Genomic DNA, 23,016 nt, shown 5'->3' with positions numbered 1-23,016 from the left:
GAGTCTTTCCTCAGAAGAAGACGGGGAGGACCCAGCCTGACCTCAAACACACAGAAACAGATGACTTCCTGACCACGCTGAAGCCTGACCTCTGACCTCTCACTATGAGTCTCTTGCAGACTATAAAGCCGTCTGGCCGCCCACTCGGCTGGGACTGGTTTTGCGTGGCACACATGTGCCTCTTTGATGCAGGTCGTACACGTTTCTGACCACATTTTCTGTAGACTGCTCTGAATCCCTCAAGCGTGGCATGATTGGACCTGATTTATTCTCCTGACGTGTTCAGAATGAGCTCACAGGGGTTTCCACAGTGCTTTTGGGCAGAAGATAGAGAAGCTGTTAATTACAAATGATCAGTATTTACCACATACACCACCCACACCTTCTTCTTCTTCTTCTTTACCTCAACTATTATGAGTGAGTGAATGATGGCCAGGAAAATTTAATTCTTCTAAGAACATGTAAAGTGATATTCACCCCACAACGAAAATGTTTAAAATGACTAAACGGTGTGATTTCTTTCTTCTGTGCAACACAAGAGAAGAAGATATTACTGAAGATGTTTCTTCATACAGTGGATGTCAACAGTAACTAAGATGGTTTGATTCACTAGAAAACAGAATAAAAAACACTTACTTAAAAAAATATATATCCTTCATATCAACACAGTTCATTGTCATCGAGGGCCCTAGTTTTAATCTTCTTTAACGCTGTATCAGCATTCTTCTAAATCTCTCTCTCTCTTAGCAGATCTGAAGCATCACGAGGATGAAGAAATGATTTTTTAGGGTGAACCATCCCTTTAAAGCAATGCATCATCATTCCCTAATTCTCTTTACTGACTTGTTTCGATTCGCAGCGAAACACTGCTCTGTTATTTAATTATGAAATCTTTTCGCTATCTTAACACTTTGGTTGATAGCTGAAGACCATTTGCTGAAGATAGCCATTCGACAAGTTTCATTTCACAGTTTTAAAAGGAACATAACACCGCACCTATAGCAACACTGGTTTAACCCCATCATGCCCAAACTATGTCTCGCCCCCGGAGCCGGGAGCTTCTCCTGAGGCACGGTCCGGGCGATTCGGGCTGAACTCTTGACTCCAGAGGACGGCAGGCCAGTGGCTTCTGCTGTGGTTATATTAAAGTGAACAGGAACTGAAGGATTGTTTGGGGCTGGTTTTGACACTTCATGGCCTCAGCAGAAGTGCAGACAGCTAAGCATCATGAGGTGTAAGGCTAGCCAGATGACTTCCTGTTGCTTCACTCTCACTCAGCGCTGCTTCCACTTCTCTTCACAGAACAGCCTCGCATTCGAGCACAGCTTCTAATAAACCCACACACAGACACAACAGTTAAATTAGGCTGTTCACGTGACGCTCTCAGCTGTCTAATACAGCCAAGATAGCTGAAAAGAGTGGCCTGATGAAAGTAAAGGGTTAATGTTGACTGTCCTCGAGCGAGTTTCTAGTCGAGACACTAAAACACTGCTTTGTTTTGTTCATGAATCTGTCAATTGTGTGATTTTGGGCTTTCTGGCTTTTCATATTGGACTAGTGGAACGAATTCACGTTTAAGTGGCACTTTATTTATATGTGTCTGTAGAGTTCAATAAAAATACATATCTGTAAAGGTCTCCGCTCAGCTGCACTTACACTTAACTTTAGATTTTATTCTTATCTATATTCTGAAGCGCTTTAAAGAGAGCTTTGTTCATATATAACTTGCCTGATTTTATGCAACATTTTATAATAAAAAATACTAATGAAAATATATTTGTGTATTCTGATTTACAGAGTGACCAAAGAGAAATATAAAACTTTTACCAAGTTCAAAAAACGGAAAAACAATTTTGAACCTGGCTTCATCCAATTAAATTAAATTAAATTAAATTAAATTAATGCATTTAGCAGATGCTTTTATCCAAAGCGACTTCCAGTGCATTCAGGCTATCAGTGTTCCCGGGGAATCGAACCCACAACCTTGCGCTTGATAATGCAATGCTCTACCACTTGAGCTACAGAAACACTTATAATTTGTTATTTTATTTTAGTCTATTTAGTTATTTTAATTACTTTTAATCTAACCATTTAATTAGATAACACACTTGAACATAACATTTCAATCAACCTTTGAACTATTTACAATGCTTGCGATTCTTAACGTAATGAATCTAAGGTTATAATCCATTACATCGATCCGTCGCTGTTTTTATACAGAGATCTAACATGAACTACAGCCCATTTCAGTGGATGCAAACTAGGATTCATCAGGAGATTCATCTCAAACAATCTGTTCTGACGTTAAAGCCAAACGTTCACAAGGGACTTCTGAAGCTGAACTGTGCAGCTTCTGAAGGACTTCGACTTGCACAACACTTAAGGACATGAACTTTCTCCCAATTACTTTTAATAGGAATGAGTTAACGGTGAACGGTTCTCCTGGGGGTTCTGCGGAGCTTCCTAAACGGATAAAGAAGGAACACGCTCTCTGTTAAAGCCCCGGGAAATGGGAGGAAGGGGCTTCCCTGTTCCTCGATGTGGACAGGAAAGGGGGGAGAGGTGTAGTTTGGTCACATCACGACTGAAACATGCACAGGGAAAGAGCTTTGGGAAGCGACCCGAGCTGAATGTTCAGTGTCTCGCTGACATCGAGTCTTCAGCATGAATCAGTCTCTGATACGACCAAACCACAGGCGCTTCTGGACTTCAGCTTCATATCATACGCTTGTGTGCGGACACTGCTCCACAGCTGTAATTAAACACTGTGAAAGCAGGAGAGAAGAACATACACTCACATTCATGACACACCAGCTGAACACAGTTCTGTGTGAAGCGTTGACAAAACCACAAAAACCAAAATTCACTTCAGTCCAAAAATGCAAAGTACACACGATTCACAGAGTAATTAATTCTGCTTTCACTTGATTGATGCAGTGGTAGTTTTGCAGGCAATCTATAAAAACAGGACTCTGTGGGTTTAAGTAGTTTAAGCTAAACAGAAATAAATGATGTGTTCGTGTGACTCATTAATGACAATGTTCTGAACTTCATCTCATTTTCCGTTCCTCTGATACGTGAGTATTGAAATCTTGTTTGAAACATGCACTCTTTCTAAACCGGATTAAACATATGAATCTTGAATGATAAAAAGCAAGTGACACTTTATTTTGATGCTCCAGATATTCGACTGATGTGATGATGTTAGAAGAAGCCTCAGCAGATGTTTATGAGCACTGTTTATTCATATTAATCATTTAAGATAAACGCTTTCAAACTTACGGTGTACACTACAGTCTCTGCGCTCACAGCGTCCCAAACACAACATTTTTATATATATATTTTTTTATATTTATATTTTCATTTTCTGGCTATCTGGTACTTCGATATGAAGTTAAATGTTAGGATTATAACTTTTTCGGTAGTATTATAATCACATTGTGAGTGTATATTAGCACCTTTTGTTGTTTTCTCGTGGTCTCTGATAGAGCGTTTGGACACGGAAAGATGACACGTGACGTCAGACTAAACAAGAGAATAAGTAGCTTTGCTAGTGCCAGCCCTAACACAACATGTAAAGTTACTAATAGTTAGCAGGATGTCTCAAATGGACCATCAGAAAAACTGTAATTAAAAAGCATCTGTGCCCCAGATTTCAACATACACCAGTAAAAACTGACACTTCTCTTCACAAACCAACACTGGAGCTCAAGCACACACACACACACACACACACACACGCATGCACTGGTGCTGTAACTGGTTCTCGGAGCTGAGGTTCCACTGAAACCCAAAGAGAAGGAGGTGTCTGGACGAGGTGCGGCTCACAGCTCTGATGAAGCTAATGCTTCGGTATTATCCTGCAATCTGTGTGTGAACACATGCAAGATAATGCACTAAAGCATGTGTGGGCCATTTCAAAAGAGACACAACCCATCGTCTTTACGCCGAAACCAAACAGCCACTCCTGTAAATGTACACACACACACACACACACACACACACACACACACACACACAGTAAAGACGGTTCTTCCTGAGCGCTCAGTATTCTAGTAAGTTCACCAAAACTAAACGAGCCAAGTGCAACAATCCGTCAGCAGTATGTGCAGAACAAGGTGACAACAGTTTTACATTAAAAATCAGTGTAGACAAGGTTTTAGCAGCGATTTCATGACAACAGGGTAAAGTCCGGCTCGGTGTACGTCAGTGAAACAGCAGGTCAGACGGAGAGATCTGATTCAGTCTTTACTGTACGCTCCTGATCTGAGCTCGTGCTAACCATTCAGACCGCATGAGAAACACAGGATTCACCCAAATAACATCTAAACACACACAAACTAGGTGACTAATCTAATTTACTTGCTTCCACTGAAACACAAGATTTAGTTTCTAAACCATGATGGAGAACATGATTTCATGTTCATATTTCAAATCATAATGCATAATTCTGATGAAAATTCATGTTGAAACAGAAAAACAAAGATTTGAGCTATCCTCAGACGTTTGGGCTCCTGTACATGTAAACACACACACACACACACACACAACATACTGTACACATCACAATAAAACACACAATAGTTACGGACAGAGCTCTGTTCAAGCCAAACACACTTTTACAATCCCTTACTCTGAAAGAGCGCAGTCTGAGCCGAATGAAGAAAGCTGACCTCAGATTTACTGGTAAAGCAGAATTAGATATTAACTGACCTCTCTTTCATATTCATTTCACAATTTGTGTAACGCATCACAAATGTCATAAGGTTCTTTAATTTCCCTAAATAACAGCAGGCCAGAGATTGTGCGTTGGTCGCTATCTGTGACTGTCACAAGAATCTGACTTTAGTTCTCGAATTAAAGAGTGCTTACATTACAGTATTATTTTTTGTATATTTGTGTGGATATGCTTATGTAGTTGACGTATTAGAACATGATGAAACTTCTGCTCATGCCGTCATGTTGAAGAGTGATAAACGTGCATTTGCTTAGTTAATAATTCAGTTCAAATCCATATTGTGCAATATCAAAAATCTAAACAATAAACCAACCAAAAATATAAATAAAAACTATAATAATAACCAAATGTCAAAATGATTATTGTGTTTCTGTCTTGAATGCTGAAACACTGATACAGTAATGACTTCATCTGACTCAAATGATATTTTGTATGATATATGATATGTGTCCTATCAGACGAACCACAGATGTGATATCAACATCTTCCACCAACAAGAAAAAACACTATCGTTTTATTATTTAAATCTATTAGACCTTTTTATATTTTTTAATATTTCAAAAGCAATGCCATTCAAACAGTGCAGCCAAAATATCCAGATATGTTTGAGGCTTGTATAATAATCAATGTTTACTGTAAATTATTCACTATAACAGCCCAACGCTTTCCTCTAAATAAATAAAGCCAGACAGAATCACCAAGTCTGGTAATGAAGAGGATTTTTGGTGTAATCTGAAACAGAACGAGTAGATTTCTCAGAAAAGTAAAGGTGTATTAACTCATAAAGCGCAGCTGTGCAAGACAAGAAATGTTTCTACTGAAATCTACTAAACTTAACAACTATTAAACACACAAACTCAGTTTACTCACACATTCTCAGAATGAATTTAAAAAAGTTTAACTTATGCAATTTATTAATATAATTTAATATGAGCTGTTTATTCACACTTACCCGAAGTAAATGATGGCCTATTAATATTGAAACGGTGCAACATTTATGTAAGTTAGCAGACACAGAGCAGACTAAACGAAGTGTTGTCTTCAGTATTCACCTGCTGCTCACTAGAGGTGGTCTTGAAGTGCACTGACCTGTAGGGGTCTCTGGAGGTGTTCAGTTCCTCCTGTGTGTGTTCTGTAGAGTGTGAGAGTCACAGCTTGAGCTCGGTGTGAGCTCCAGACAGAGACAGAGACAGAGACAGAGCAGCTGATGATCGGAGCTCTGAGCTCCAGTGACGCTGTCCCAAACCCTCGCGAGCTGCCTGCCTAGAGCGCGTGCACACGGGGAGCACACTGGACGTGCTCTCTCTCTCTCTCTCTCTCTCTCTCTCTCACACACACACACTCACACACAATCATATATACTCAATAAGGTATATATTTAAAATCGCTAAATTGAATAATATAAATAGGCTGCATACAGATTCGATTCGTAAAATTATTATTTTTTAAACATATTGTAGATAAAGTGTTTCTACACGACTGTATAAAACGATTTAAAATATTCTGTAAGATTGCATAAAGAGCTACCTATGATGGGCACATTTTTATTTTATTTTTTAAATCTGCATAATGCCCGAACATACACTCGAAATGCTCAGATTAGAAATTATACTTTGAAGTTTTCACTATTGCAAAAGATTTTTCGAAATGGCTAAAATCCCGCTGGAGACTAGTTAGACAGCTCAGTGTGGTTTGAGACACTTCCAGTCTGTTTCTCCTCCCATCAGGAACACCTTTGGAGCACATGGAGCAATGCGGAAGAGCCAGAGATCCAGGGAAGTGTAGATGAGTGTGCACTAGACACTACAGTGCTCCACCTGGAGTCAGCACCCACCACAACGCTTCACGCGCTAGAACTGGTGGCTTTTTTTTTTTTTTTGATACTGTGAAATTCGTACAGCTAGATGTAAAATAATAATAAATAATGCATTATAAATGTGTCGTTTTAGGACATTTTTGAAGTACATGAGGAGGTAAGGCCAACAGTGGACACAAATCGTATGTTTTTTTGTTTTGTTTTGTTTTGCTTCTGCTGCATTTTGAAATCCAGTGTAATAGCTATAACAGTAACTTACAGAACATTGTTTCATTGTTTCACATGATCAGACAATGTGTGAAAAGATGTGGAAAGAGGTTTGACGTAATGAGAGATTCTAAAGTCATTAATCATATGACTGAAAAAATAAAAAACATTGAGAGCAAAAGGTCGGTAGAGCTGTGTCTACATATAAGTGTTTATTAGGGATTAATATACGTACTGATACCATGCATGCATCCCATTTAAAATAGTATTAAAAGTTGACATTTGCATTTTCCCTTTATGTTTTTATGGGTAATGTAGATTTACATCATCATCATCAGACGAGTGTCAAATGAGTGCTTATGACTTTTAACCAAGCCCCCCCCCCCCCCCCCATATACTGATTAATGGTGTAAGTTTGGTTTTCTGGATGGGCTATAGATGGCCTAGGCCAACCATTAACCATTTAACCATCAACAGTTAGCAAGATGATTAGTCATCTACTGCCACCTTCTGGCAGATCATATCTTGAATCACTCACTTATAACATTGCTCTGATAGTCACAAAGTACATGTAAGATACATCACTTTTTTTTCAAAGCATAACAACCTTTTGAAAACCAAATGGCCAAGGCATTGGTGTTTGCACTTATTAATTGGGTCATCTGGTTCTAAAAATGTGAAGAAACAAACAAATACTGCAAAAAGGTTCCAAATACATGCACAACAGTAGGTGTGACGCTTCAGCTGAATGTACACATGATGGACAGACGGAGCACAGAGCACGCCAGTATGTCAGTGGAATGATACGCCACATGTTTATTAACACTTGTACAGAGAAAACCACTCTCACCGGCTCATGCAAAGCAATAATACTATAGTGCACTAAGAAAACACAACATGAACAGTGTGACGCCGGAATAAACACAGACTCAAATGAAACTCCTGAGATGTTAAACATACAGTACAGTACAATACAATATGCAGAGATACTATAAACATGGCACTCATGAATATCTAGACAGGTGGGTGAGTGCTGGATGCAAGCTATGTCGCTAAAACAGCAGGCGTTCCACTGAAATCCCACCACTGCATTGAAACCGACCAGTCCAAGCATTGATTACTGTAGGAAACTTGAAGAGGAAAGTGCTTTTATAAAGACTCCTAGTTATTGTTGAACTAATGTCTCACTGGTTAATGCTCACAACACCTCAACTAGTTACACATACTCACACTACAGGAGATAAACAAGGGAAACTAGTCACAAATATGTGTCTCCAGGTAAAGAAAACACACTACCATGATACAGCTACAACATCGAGGGGTTATAGACGACTTTAGCATACTTCAGCCTCCTGTAACTGATTGCATTCCCTTCTCATATAAATCCCAGTGTTTCGGGGCAGAGCGACTCAAAAAATGTGAACACCAACATCTTGCGAGAACGATCATTGTACATCAATTTAACCTTCTCAATTAACACTCGGATAATTACAGCAGAGTTTGGAGGAGGGGTTAAATGTACACAGCTACATGGAATTAACCTCAGACCAGGATGCATATCTGTCACTTCAGTGCCTGGTCACCTTTCAGATGCAGGGTTTTGTCATTAGTCAGAGAACAGGCTTGCAAAAGACTTTCGCAAATTTCGAATGGTCTCCGCCTTAGCTTCATCCTCGTTGCTGGAGCGGAAAGTCTCGCCAAAGGCGTTGAAGGCGTTGGTCAAGGACTGGGATTTGCTGCAAAACAGTGGGAAAGGCAAAAGGCAAATTTAGATTGACTGTGAAGTTACGCATTTGTTTGGGTAGTCGTGTAATTTCAATGAACACGAGAGTAAGGTGTTGAAGCCAGAAGCCTCCTGCAGAGTTTACAGCTCTGACCCAGGCCAATCGCAAGATTAGTTTTCAATGGAAAAGCACAAGCAGGTTTGGTGGAGCAGAGCTGATCCCTGTAGGAAGGTAGGACTGCATTCCAACGCGCATACTGTCCATCCTATATACTATGCAACGTTAGGATGATTGGGTCCCAAAACATACCATGCTGAAAAAACAGCACATGCTGTTTAGGTATGTGCTTTAAAGCATGATAGCTTGTTTGAGCTGGTTTAAGTTGGTCATGTGCTGGTTTAAGATGGTTAAGTGCTGGTCTTAAGCAACTAGCTTCTGCTCTGAGCTACCTCATAACTAGCTTAGAGCCAGTTCAGGGCCAGATAAGGACCAATCAAGGACCAGCTCAAACCAGCTGCCATGCTTCAAACAATACCAAACAAACATATGCTGTTTTTTCAACAAGGTAGTACACTGAAAATAGCATGTCAAATGTTTGATATGCAAGAGAACTGATCTGCATTGTTTCTTCGAAAGTGTACTTCACTTTTTATGTGTAAGTGAGGGAAAGCATATAGAGCACATAAAGCCCAGTGTATACATCACTTTTTAACGTGTATGCGAGGGACAGTGTACAGTGTGCATGAAGCAAATTTCTCCATCAGAATAGTATGTGTGTACTGTAAGTGTACTCTGTACGTGCAGGTTGCACATTGAATTTGTTTTGTAGTAATCACTTGTTCCAGAAGGTGGCAACACTGGCCCCGGCTGTTGTTTCACTATATCCAATGAATTTAAACAGCAAAAAAAAAAAAAGAAAAAAAAAAAAGCGGAGACTGCAACAACAACAGACGGCTGCATTTACAAGCACTTGTGTTTAAGAGGTTATGGGATAACCCAGCTTTGGTGTAAAACAGTTATATCAGTTCCCTTTCAATACTTCACTCGTCGAAGACGCATATGGGACGCATATGGGAAAAACTTCTATTTTCTCCTGAACTGAAGCCTTATTCAATCACGCAGTGAAACTTCACGGTCATTGGATCGTGCAGTGTTATTAAAACAAACCAATGGCTTGGCAGTGGTGCTGCACGAACCTAAGGCAGCAAAGCTCGCCAAAGCCCGCCAAAATGGGCGGGGAATCTGGCTATATATTGACCGCTTCGCCACAGGAATTCAGATTTCTTCTCCTTCAGCGACGACGTCACATCGCTTCGCTGATCTCCACTGAACTGCTCACCGTTGACACACCTCGCACTGGAACACGACTGCCGGTCCCCGCTGCAAATACATCGCTTCCCTGCGGCCATCCGGTGAGAGAGAGAGAGAGAGATTAAAAGAGCACATTTCTCTAAAATAGGCCTTTCTACAGTGTTGTTGCAAATGCCGTCTTGTCAATGCAGCTCGAGCAGAGCCCCTCTTCACGCTGATGACGGGTACAGCAAGTGTGTCGCGTGCTTGGGGAAACCCTACGCTGACACAGCACTTGCGGGGAATTCCTGTTCTCGGTGCGAGAACATGTATATTGCTCTCTGCGCTCGTGAATCGCTTTCTTTTCAGAGAGCGATCTCGCTCCTCGCGCCCTCCCGTTTTCTTCCTCCCACGAGCCGGCAAGGAAGAAAAGGCGGGGCAGAGGATTAAAGCAGCAGGATGAAAACGAGCTCACTCCGGCTCAGCCCCCGCGTGCCTCGTTTTCTCCGCCCAGAGGGGATTCCCCAGTCCTCTTTGTTCAGCCAGACCAGTGTCCCTCTGCTGCCGCGAGTGATCTGGTTTTGTTTGGAGGGACTGAGCAAGAACTGCTAGTGGACAGCATGTCTCTAGCTGCTTCAGATGCTGAGGAGCTGTCGGGCTTGCTGGACCCCGCCCCCTCGATGTTATCTGAACCCAGCCTCCCGAAACTCGCGATGGACACCGAGCTTATCCGAATTCTCAGTGGATGAGCAGTTGTTAAGCTGGGTCTGGAATGGTCTCCTCCAGAGGAACCAGCCCATAGCCGTCTGGATGAATGGTTTCTGCCAGGGTGCCAGCAAGCCCCTCGTCAGCGAACCGCCCCGTTCTTCCCGGAGGTCTGCGACGAGCTCACAAGGTCGTGGCACGCCCCCCTACTCGGCGTGCTTGCGTACTTCATCTTCATCCGCTCTCACCTCACTTGACAAAGAGGATACGCTGAAGAAAGACGATACGAGCGAGTGCTATGTCCCCCCACGGTGGGCAAACACTTGAGTTAATACAACCCCTGTCCATCCGGGCCTCACAATGGCAAGCCATTCCCGGGTATCAGATTGGGTCATGGGAATAATAAAACACGGCTATTCCTTTCAGTTCGCACGACGACCACCCCGTCACCACTTCGGTGCACAACGAGAACGCTCATGTTCTTCGTGCTGAAGTGGAAAATCTGCTGGTGAAGGGAGCTATAGAAATCATTCCCCCAGCACACCGCGACTCAGGGTTTTACAGCCGTTACTTCCTAGTTCCCAAGAAGGATTGTGGGTTGCGCCCCATCCTCGATTTAAGACATCTGAATCGTGCCCTCATGAGATGGTGCTTCAGAATGATCATGTTGAAACAAATCCTCTCACAAATACGCTCAAGGGATTGGTTCTTTTCGCTGGATCTGAAAGATGCTTACTTTCACATCCAGATAGCCCCCTGTCACAGGCCATTCTTGAGATTTGCCTTCAAAGGTGTGGCTTTACAATACAAGGTCCTCGCCCTTTGGGCTGTCTCTGGTGCCTCACACGTTTACAAAGTGCATGGATGCGGCTCTGTTGACTCCTTGGAGGAACATGCAATGGATGGAAGGGGGTGCTCCGCTTGGTATGGTTTGCAGAAGGAAAGTGATCTCCACAGACGTGTCCAACAAGGGTTGGGGCGCGCTGTGCGAAGGGAAACCGGCTTTCGGCCAATGGTCGAAAGAGGAGAGCAGGCTTCACATCAACTGCCTTGAGATAATTGCAGTTCAACGAGCCTGCCAGAGCTTCCTGTCAGACCTACGGAGCCACCACATAGTGGTCAGATCAGACAGCATGACAGTGGTCTCTTACATAAATCACCAAGGTGGGCTGTCATCGATGCATCTCTTCAGACTAACGTTGCGACTGCTGGAATGGACCCAGAGCCACTTGGGGGTCCCTGAGAGCAGTGCATCTTCCGGGCAAACTGAACAAGGGCGCGGATATGCTGTCAAGAAGCGGAGTCTCCTTAGAAGAATGGAGGCTCCACCCGCAGACAGTTCAGAAGATATGAGGGGTCTTTGGCAAAGTGTAAATATACCTCTTTGCCTCAAAAAACAACAACTTTGCACACCATATTTTTCCAAGATCGAAGACGCGTTCTCCCAGGACTGGCCAAACAGTCTTCTTTATGCTTTTCCTCCAGTTCCTCTGATTCCCCAAGTAATCAGGCGGGTCAGGGACCAGAGATGCAGGGTTCTTCTTGTAGCCCCACTCTGGGAAAATCAGCACTGGATAGCAGACCTGTCACAGATGCTGACTGCGGCCCCATGGTGGCCGTCTCAGGCGGACGGAACGATTTTGCATCCACACCCAGAGAGGTGGTCTCTACACCTTTGGTCGCTGGACGGGAACCCGCAGGACTCCCTGAGCGTGTGCTAGACACAATTTCACAGATTAGAGCTCTGTCTACACGACGCCTCTATGCCTCCAAATGGTCTGTGTTCTCCACATGGTGCTCTGACCATGGTGAAAGCCCGACCTCCTGTGACGTATCAGTGATACTGTCATTTTTGCAAGAGCTCTTGGAGAAGGGACGATCCCCCTCCACGCTCAAGGTCTACGTAGTGACTATAGCGGCGTCACACGCCCTTATAGCAGGCCAGTCGGTGAGCATCTGTTAAGCGTGTGGGCGATTTGCAAGCACTCTCGATAAGCCCTAATTGCCTAGAATTCGGGCCTAACGACTCGAAGGTTGTCCTGAAACCAAGGCATGGCTATGTGCCAAAGCTGCTCTCCACACCTTTTAGAGCACAAGTGGTCACTCTCTCTGCATTACAAAACACTAAAAGTCTACATTGAGCATTCTGCGCCAATAAGGCGATCAGAGCAGCTCTTCATATGCTTTGGAAACCGCACCAGAGGGTTACCGGTTTTAAAGCAAAGGCTTTCAAAGTGGATTGTTGATGCAATCCAGCTAGCCTACTCTTCTCTGGGCCTGCAAAGCCCAATTGGAGTAAGAGCCCATTCGACGAGAGCAGTGTCTTCGTCCTGGGCATGGTCTAGTGGTGTGACTATCGCAGAAATTTGTTCAGCGGCTGGTTGGTTTGGTTTTGCTAGATTTTATAATCTAGACGTCCCGGCACTTCATGCTAGGCAATTCTTTGCCCATGACTCAAACTCTACTCGTATGCACTCGGTCCCTTTGGTACTGAGGCGATACGAACGCGGGATGATCAGGCTAGGCCAGACGTAACCTCATTGAGCTTATTCTGCTCCTAGTTGTTATTGTCATATCTTGGTTTCACAGATCAAGTATGATTGCGTTGGTCGATCCAATGGCCGTGCAGTTTCACTGCGTGATTGAATAAGGTTTCAGTTCAGGAGAAAAAATTAGTTTTTCCCATATGCGTCTTCGACGCAGTACTCGTTCCTGTATATCAGGGAACTGAGGTTACGTTAGTAACTGAGTACGTTATCCATATTAATATTGAGCAGACACTGCACATGGATGGAGCTTTCACGAACGCATGTGTCGACTGACCACGTTCACGCACAACATCAAATGAAGTATACTTTGAAAGGCTACACATTCGACAGTGTGCATACGCTAGCATAAATGTACAAAAACTAAGTACACTTTGGGGTTTAAGCATACTGGCTACTTTATATGTTATATGTTATATTATAATTGCATAATGGTTTCTTGCTCAAATGGACATGCCTTGCAGCAAATGATCTCCAAGTGAAAAGATGCTTACTTCAACAGAGGATGGGTTGACTTCTGCTGGGGTGCAGGCTGTTCTTCCACAGGAGGCTGAGATTGGGTGGGTTTCGCTGGGGCAGGTTGGGCCGGGGTTGGGGTGGGAGCAGGGGAAGCAGTTGCTCTAACAGGGGCTTCAGATGAAGCAGAAGACTGAGCTCGGGCTTCAGGTTTGACTTGCTCTCTGACCACTGGTTTAGGCTGGAGCTGTGGTTTAGCTGGTGATGGGGGTTTAACAGGACCTTTGGCTGGGGATTGCTCTTGAGCAGGGATTGGATCTGGCTGGGTTTGCCCAAGATTCTGGTCTGTGTCGCCCAGTTGAGCTTTCGGTTGGGCCTTGGTGGGAGGTGGGGTCTGGGGTTTGGGTTGGATCTGAGGCCTGGAGTTCCTCCGAACTGGAGGCACAGGCTTTGGGGGAAGTGGTTTGGGAGGGTGGGGTTTTCGGGGCAGTTCCGTTGGCTTCCCTGGAGTGGGTTCAGGTGCTGCTTGAGCCTGGGGTTTGGGCTGATGCGTGGTGGGTGGTAGAGTTGGGGTAGGGCCTGCTTTGGGCACAGACTCCTGGGCAGGGACTGTCTCAGGTGTAGGTTCTTGACTCTTAGGTTGTGGGTCTTGGGGTTTCACTGCCCCCCCTAGGTTTAGTACAAAAGAGAGTTATCATATTATAACATTTTTACATGTTGAGGCTTGCAAGATTTTAAATCCAGCACCGGAAATTTTGCATGATTTATGATAAAAAAGTTAAGGCACCCCCAAGACTGACCAAAGTAACTATACAAAGGGTAATGTCCAAGAAAAGAATTGTCATGTCCACAAAACAAAAGGAAAATATTTTTACTCCAAACAAGCAGACGGGAAAGTTAGCTTGCAGCAGTATCATAGGTGTGGATATGAAGAGTAACAGCTGCAGGTTTACTGCAACAGATCATGCAGAAGAACCAAGACCCAGAGGCTGCATGCGCCTTCTCTAAAACAAACACCACATATCAACATAGAATTAATTGGGATGTTTTACCTTGCGTTGTTTCAGATATACTTTGTTGTACGTTTTATAGAAAATCAGTGTTCTTCATACAGTACAAAAGAAACATAAGGACAGTTGGGATACATGCAGGAGCAGGTCTAATGTGGGAGATTCTTTGTTCTCTCGAGTATGAGAGAGAATTACATAAAGATCTAGTGAGCGAGATGTGTCTTGTGGTTCTGCTTGTTTGTTTAATAATACTTGATTATGTTTCTTGCTATCTCACTATAAATAAACATACAGTGGGCTTGACCCTTTATAAAGTTTACAAAGACATTCAAAATAATCCCATGCCTTTAATAAAGGATATTCCATTTGAACTGAGTCTAACAAAAATATGATTCAGTAACACAGAACAGTAAGTCTGGAAAATTGTAGCTTTATTACTTTGGACATGAGGGGGAAAGACTAGATCTATATCAGACAATAATCACAGGTAAAACCCAAGTACTGGATTTAAAGAGGAAGTGACATCAGCAAAGCCTAATCAACCCAAGTCAGAGCACACATGGGACACTACATCAGCATATAGCGATGGAGATCTGATTCTTCACAAGAATCATGGGTACATTCATTGATTTCATTAGGTATATATTTCACACAAAAAATATTTGAGATTTTTCCACTCTTTGGTAATGCATGCAAATATACTTAAGTAAACATTTCCCATGCAATATAAGGACATACTTGAAACTGTCATAGATAAGAACATAGATACCATCTTGCATGTTGATAAAACAGTTCAAAACATCAATATACAGAACTGGCACTACACTGATAACACCCCAGACATCTCTCTAGTACATATTCAGTCTTGTCCAAGAACACTAAGAATCATGTCTTTAGAACTGGAAAAGCTCATTGTTTGTGAAATATTGCAATATTAAAAGTCAAGGCCAAATCCTTATTTAATTGAATGTCTTTGCATAAAACAGTGACTCCACTGAATGGCTGTGTGAAAAAGTGGTACCTCTAGTGATACTCTGAAATCGCATTGCATTCATGACACACAGCTGATGGCTATGAGAGAAAAAACTCACATCGGTTTGTTAACAGTCATAAGATTAAGTTTAAGATAAGATTAAGAGATCTCTTAAAATGTACTTTCCTATTTGGGTGAATGTCACAAAAACATGTCTAGGTCACATTACATGACAAAATCAAAAGATAGAGACAAAATGAAAAAAATCTCATTGCTATAATGAATCCAGATATTTTATTTTGAGTTTTTTTCTATTTAATTTTATTCGTGTGTTGATTATAATTTGTGTAATACTACAAATGTGTTTTGCTTTTAAATGTTCAGAAATGAAAGGCAGTACAGCAAATATGCTGTGATATCTTTTCCCCTCTTAATCATCATGAAAATAATGCTAATAAAATAAGCAAAATATAAGTTCTCATTTAGTCTCTTGTTTTTGGTGGTGATATATTAACCTGACAGGTTTCTTGTGATTCACCCTTTTTTGATGATTTGACTACAGTAGGTTTTGTATTGCTCAGAAGGATATATAACATAAGCTGACAGTCGAGGTCATGGGAGGAAGGACTCTTCTGCTAAATATGGTGAAACTTTTCTGAAACCTTCATCAAACCTGATCCTAAAATTGACTGGCTTAAGTTTGGAATGTAATGGCCATTCAGTTTTATGGCTCCTCGTGGTTTTTATGTTTACAGTTCATCGGGCTGAAAGAAAATCTTCTTGGTAACCTTGACAAAACAAATGTTTAAGACAGCTTCAACACCTTCTGACACCTCTTCAGAAACCACGCTGCAAGTAGCAAAAACACACATCTTTTCTTTTTTTCTTTTTTTAAAGAAAGTTATTGAATACAGGTGTTGTGTATTCAGCGTGTAAACACATGGACATACTCATGCAAAACCACAAACACTACATTTAAATAAATAAAAACAAAACATCACACATACAGCACGCACACACAAATGTTACAGCACACACCCAAAAGCAGACGTCAGCTAGACGATTAGGAACTAGCCTTACTGAAATTAGTTAAAGTACAAAAGTTCAACAATCTTTCATAGTACATACTGATAACATGAGACACCACAGCACTGGACTTTGCATAGGCACAGTTAGAATTATTCTTTAGCTGGCAGCAACAACCCTGGAAACCACACGACTAACAAAGGAAACGATTGCAGCCATCAGAAGCAAACAAGGACAGAAAAGTGAACAGTACAGAAAACACCTCACGGGGAGAACGACACAGTCAAGGCAGATTCTGAAGAGCACAAGCTCCAAACCACTGCATCTGGCACTATCTTAACCTCAACCGGCAGCAGCTTTCCATTTATTGTGGGCTGAACCGTGTGTCTGGAATTGTGGCGGTGGAAATCATTTTGCCTGGACTTGTTTTGTCCCGTTACAGTCGAGAATGTACTGTAAACAACCTTGTGGAGGGGGCCGCTGGCCGAGGGTCTTGCTGGGGTCAGTCAGGCTTTCTTTTAAGGCAACGTTCTGTAGACACACACACACAAACACTCAAATGGTTTTCAGTCTTGGTGCATTTCCACTGATTTCACCCCAGGGGGTGACACTAGACAGAATGTTGTCACAGAAACTATTTTAGGAGAAATTTAAAGGTACAGTTCATCTAAAATATAAAAATAAATAAAACTAAAATTAATTATTTACTCATCCAGACTTGTATGACTTAAAGGCATTGATGTCCCATGTTTTGGACCCAACTGACTTTGACTAAACTGACTAAAACAGTTTGGGTGAGTAAATGATGACAGAATTTACATGTTCAAGTGCAGCCCAAAAGAGCTGTGAATATACTGTACTGTAAATATACTTTGTTTGTTAAAACCCTTCATATATTTTTACATGTTTTGTGCAGTTTACTGTTAATTTGTTGTTTAGTTATTTGTGTGTTAATATTGCATTGAATCTCAGGATATACTTTTTTGTCTAAAAAGACAGCGACCTAAACCAAACCCACAGTATGTTAGAAACAGTCCGATCTGAATGTGTGTGTCAGTGTGATGACGTACTTCTGCAGGTTGAACAGTGGTTGGAGGTCTCTGTGGGGGTCGAGCTGTGCTGCGGCCTGAGTCTTGGTTCATCTTGGCCAGAACGATGGCAGCGATCAGCTGACGGTCCTCCAGCTGGTGATCTCCAATCAGCTGCATCGACGAGCCCACCACCTACAGCCAAACACACCCAGGAGCTTTAACACAGATCCATCCCTTCAGGACGAGCGGGATTTCACCAAGTACAACATGCTCCATCCATCCATCCCTCCATCCATCCCTCCATTTATCCATCCATCCCTCCCTCCCTCCCTCCATCCATCCATCCATCCATCCCTCCCTCCCCCCATTCATCCATCCCTCCATTCATCCCTCCCTCCATCCATCCCTCCATCCATCCATCCATCCATCCATCCATCCATCCATCTCTCCATCCATCCATTCATCCATCTATCCCTCCATCCCTCCATTCATCCTTCCCTCCATCCATCCATCCCTCCCCCCATCCATCCATCCCTCCATTCATCCCTCCCTCCATCCATCATCCATTCATCCATCCATCCCTCCCCCCATCCATCCATCCCTCCATTCATCCCTCCCTCCATCCATCCATCCCTCCATCCATCCATCCATCCATCCATCCATCCATCCATCCATCTCTCCATCCCTCCCTCCATCCATCCATTCATTCATCCATCCCTCCATTCATCCCTCCCTCCATCCATCCCTCCATCCATCCATCCATCCATCCATCTCTCCATCCATCCCTCCATCCATCCATCCATCCATCCATCCATTCATCCATCCCTCCATTCATCCCTCCCTCCATCCATCCATCCCTCCATCCATCCATCCATCTATCCATCTCTCCATTCCTCCCTCCATCCATCCATTCATCCATCCATCCCTCAATTCATCCCTCCCTCCATCCATCCATCTCTCCATCCCTCCCTCCATCCGTCCATTCATCCATCCATCCCTCCATTCATCCCTCCCTCCATCCATCCATCCATCCATCCATCCATCCATCTCTCCATCCATCCCTCCCTCCATCCATCCATCCCTCCATCCATCTGTGTAGTGTGCTCCTCTCTCAATGAGGGTGCGTTCATTCACTTTGCTCACATAGAACACAGTTTCCATAGCAACACTGCCACGTCATACTAAATGCAAGTTTTTTTGCTTACTAGCAAAACAACAACAACAAAACAACAACAAAAATCTTTGCTTTGATCATGATAGTTAATCATCTGCCACAAGATGATTTGCCATAAACAAATATCTCTAAGCTAAAGGAAGAATGATGTCCTTTTTGGAGACAATGAGATGATTTTGTCACTGTGGCACACCACAGGGAGAAAACAATCATGACCACATCCTTCCATGATGGAAACTCAAAATATCATCTCTTTTACCACATCAGAATTAATATACTGAAAGTGTTGAAATGAGGCATTTTTCTGGGAAATGTTATTGTCTGGTGAGATCAAGAAACGTATTATGATTGTAAACATCCACTCCCAAAGAGCCAAAAACTACAGCTTGTGCAACAGTCCTGAGCATCACTACAACTGTCTCATTGTGTTTTTCACTATTTTGTCTATTTTTATATTATTCTTATTAATATCTGTGTCCTGTCTTGTCGCTGTCATTCTGTTGAACTGTAGAGCTTCTGTCAGTAAAATAAAGTCCTTGTATGTGGAAATCTATCTTCAAAACCTCCACCATCGTATCAGTACAGAAACACTACACTGGCTCGGTCCCTAACGACTTCCGTCCTGTTGCACTGACCCCCATCACTGCCAAGTGCTTTGAGAAACTGGTTGCATCTCACTTAAAATCCTGTCTCCCTGCTTCATTAGACCCATCCAATTTGCCTATCGCCACAATAGGTCAACAGAGGACGCCATCTCAACGGCACTTCTCTCTCCCCTCACCCACCTGGACAGTCAGAACACACATGTGAGAATACTGTTCATAGACTTCAGTTCTGCATTTAATACAGTAATCCCCTCCAAGCTGATTTCCAAGCTCGGCCATCTTGGAATCAGCACACCCATCTGCAACTGGATTCTAGATTTTCTGACTAACAGACCTCAGTCTGTTAAGTTAGATAACCTCTTCTCCTCCATCATCACCCTGAACACTGGAGTGCCACAGGGCTGCGTACTGAGCCCTCTCCTGTACTCCCTATTCACCCATGACTGTGCTCCTGTTTATGGCTCCAACACCTTAATCAAATTTGCAGATGACACGGTGGTAGGTCTGATCAAGGATGACGATGAGTCAGCCTACAGGGATGAGATGCAGCACCTGGCTGTGTGGTGTGTCACCAACAACCTGGAACTAAACACCCAGAAGACTAAGGAGATCATTGTGGACTTCAGGCGGACTAGCAATCATGCACACACACCCATCTACATCAATGGAGCTGTAGTGGAGCGTGTGTCGAGTTTCAAGTTCCTTGACATCCATATCTCTGATGACCTCACCTGGTCCCTAAACACCTCCACACTGGTCAAAAAGGCACAGCAGCGCCTTTACTTCTTACATAGCCTTAAGAAAGTTCACCTGAGTCCCAAGATCCTTGCTGAATTCTACCACTGTACCACTGAGAGCATACTCACAAACTGCATCTCAGTATGGTACAGCAATATCTCTGCATCTGACCGCAAAGCACTCCAGCGGGTGGTGAAAACTACTCAACGGATCACCGGCACCCAGTTAACTTCCATCGAGAACATCTATCACAAGCGCTGTCAGGGCAGGGCAAGAAACATCATCAAGGAAACCTCTCACCCTAACCATGGACTCTTCACCCTCCTTTCATCCGGCAGGCGTTACAGAAGCCTACGCTCTCAAACTAGTAGGCTCAGGAAGAGCTTCTTTCCTGAGGCTGTGACACTTCTGAACACCTCACCACCAATCTAACCTGAACCTGCTCTTTTACTGCACTGGTGGTCACAGTACTTTACATACATTATTTGCACTATTCATATTTTTGCACAGACTGCACATGGCTAAAGCTATTACACTATAAACTTTCTATAGTTGTTACTGTACAAGCACAGTAAAATATTTATATTAAAAATATTGCATTACTGTTATTTTGCATAGATTACATGGTTCAACAATATTGTTTGCAAACTCATCCAACTGTATTTATTATCAGTGTTCTCACGTTCCTGCTGTTCATAATGTATATATAATCCTTCTTTGCTCTGTTCATAATGCACATACAATCCCTAAATTGCATTCATATTTATATTCTGTATATACTCTGATCAGTACTGTATATAGCAACTCCACGGTACATGCTGTATATCATAGCTTTACTTACTCTGCACTTTTATGTATACAAAACACTATATTCTTGCACTTCTGGTTAGATGCTAACTGCACTTCATTAGCTCTGTACTTGTACTCTGCATAATGACAAAGTTAAATCTAATATAATCTAATCTAATGTGTAAAGGTATTGTATTTTTATTTCCAATATTTTGAGCATCATGAACAGTGAGCATCTTCAGCATTCTTGTCTTTGTTAATGGCCCGTTTACAGACTTGTTATACAGCTTGTGTGCAAGTCCAGAACAGAGATTGGCTAAAATAAAACAAGAACAATCGTCCAGTCTCGCATTTGGAGCAACATCTGGCCATTTCTGATTTATGACAGTTTTCTACTACTAACACTAAAGGGTTAGTTCACCCCAAAATTTAAATTATGTCATTAATGACTCACCCTCATGTTGTTCCAAACCCGTGAGACCTCTGTTCATCTTCAGAACACAGTTTAAGATATTTTTGATAAAATCCAAGAGCTCTCTGACCCTCCATAGACAGCAACACAACTGCAATGTTCCCAGGCTCAGAAACATAAGAAGATCATTAAAATAGTCCATGTGACATCAGGGGTTCAACTCTAATTTTACAAAGCAACGAGAACACTTTTGTGCACAGAGAAAACAATAATAACCTATTTTATTCAACAATTCTTCTCACCGAGTTACTGTCTTCCATCATTTTAGAAGTAATCAATGTTTTATCTGTTTATGTTCAGGATGAAGTTTGTGCATGCTGAACATAAACAACCCTACTTATGATGTTTACACTGTTAAAAATGTATTGTATTTTTACAGGAAACTCCTGGCAACTAATTACCTTGAATTTACAGCAAACAATATACAAGAAACATACTGTTGATTTAATACAACACAATTCTGTGTTTATACAGCAGTGTTGCTGTGATTACAATAGCAGTAATACAATAAAATGTTGTATTTTGTATTGTTGTCGTACAATCCTCAACAGTGGTGACAATCCCGAAAAAAATATTGCAGCAATGCATGCTGGGAGCCATGAACCTGTTTTGCATGCTGGCATGAAACATGTCACCATTGTTGTGTTTAATATGCCAAATGTTGATGTCTGTGAGTGTATAAATAATCTAAAACATGTTTTTAACAAAAAATTCCCAAAATACAATATTTATTCACTGTTAAACATCAGTGTACGAACCACAACAGTTTCAAACTATTTGTTTTTATATCAGTTGGGTCATTTAAACCATTTTAGTGCAGTTAGTTGGTTGTTATTAAAACAGACTTGTTGATCTGCTTTATATATGCAGAAATGTTCTTGGAATGTTACAAATCAACGTTCCTAGAATGTTGAATTTTTAAATCAAAATGAAGTTGAAAGAATGTTTGAGAAACATCATACCTTTTAAAAAGTTTCATTTAACGTTAAGAAAACTGTACCAGTACCAGTTTTAATGCTATCCCACAATGCTTTGTGGTGTCTGTAAAATAATGCCTCTACAGTGTAGTTACAATAATATTACAGGACTGTCCATCAATTTCCCATCATGCATTTGAATTTACAATAAAAACCATGAATACAGTGTATTGTTGTAAAATATATTGTGAAAATTACATCAATTGCTAACAGTGTACGTATGACGGAAGATGGTAACTCTGGAAAAATCATTGTTGAGTAAAGTTGTTATTTTTGCTTTCTTTGTGCACAAAAGTGTTCTTGTTGCTTTGTAAAATTACGGTTGAACCCCGATGTCACCTGCACTATTTTAATGATCTCCTTGCTACGTTTCTGAGCCTGGGAACATTGCAATTGTGTTGCTGTCTAAGGAGGGTCAGAGAGCTCTCGGATTTCATCGAAAATATCTTAATTTGTGTCTTGAAGATGATCAGAGGTCTCACGGGTTTGGAACGACATGAGGGTGAGTTATTAATGACAGAATTTTCTTTGTTGTGTGAACTAACCCTTTAATTGTTTTCGGCCAGTGGTGAAAACAATTAAAATTTTAAAAATGATAGTTTTTCAGGACAACTACAAGATTTTCCAAGACATTTTACATTTTCTCTCATTTTCCATGTGTTTTCCAGAAGTTCCAGAATCAGTCTAGTTCCAGGTTGTCTGCAAAGACATGATTGCATCTGTACATTTATGTGCTTGC

General features: G+C 41.9%; 2 protein-coding genes across 4 annotated transcripts in view; both read right to left on the bottom strand.

Annotated features, from left to right (window-relative positions):
* Nucleotides 1–6,000, bottom strand: part of LOC127968264 (peroxisome proliferator-activated receptor gamma-like) — a 34,289-nt gene extending 28,289 nt beyond the window's left edge. The window contains exon 1 of one of the 3 annotated variants that reach the window (XM_052569342.1): nucleotides 5,791–6,000. Coding sequence is in view for 1 of the 3 variants with exons in the window: in XM_052569339.1 (XP_052425299.1) it covers nucleotides 5,691–5,733 (43 nt within the window). In the remaining 2 variants the exon portion in view is untranslated. Of the gene's footprint in view, nucleotides 1–5,690 lie in introns of all 3 variants that reach the window. The other 2 variants (XM_052569341.1, XM_052569339.1) reach the window with 2 other exon arrangements.
* Nucleotides 6,001–7,548: 1,548 nt separating this feature from the next.
* LOC127968060 (synapsin-2-like) overlaps nucleotides 7,549–23,016 on the bottom strand; it is a 162,658-nt gene continuing 147,190 nt past the window's right edge. Inside the window, exons 10-13 of the mRNA XM_052568934.1 lie at nucleotides 17,562–17,714; nucleotides 16,956–17,022; nucleotides 13,521–14,151; nucleotides 7,549–8,497 (exon numbers count right to left, since the gene is read on the bottom strand). Of these exons, the coding sequence (XP_052424894.1) occupies nucleotides 8,368–8,497; nucleotides 13,521–14,151; nucleotides 16,956–17,022; nucleotides 17,562–17,714 (981 nt within the window). The 3' untranslated portion in view covers nucleotides 7,549–8,367. The remainder of the gene's footprint in view (nucleotides 8,498–13,520; nucleotides 14,152–16,955; nucleotides 17,023–17,561; nucleotides 17,715–23,016) is intronic.

Source organism: Carassius gibelio, chromosome B11 (assembly GCF_023724105.1).
Source record: "Carassius gibelio isolate Cgi1373 ecotype wild population from Czech Republic chromosome B11, carGib1.2-hapl.c, whole genome shotgun sequence".
Classification (NCBI taxonomy): Eukaryota; Metazoa; Chordata; class Actinopteri; order Cypriniformes; family Cyprinidae; genus Carassius; species Carassius gibelio.
This window is presented reverse-complemented; position numbering and strand designations above follow the sequence as displayed.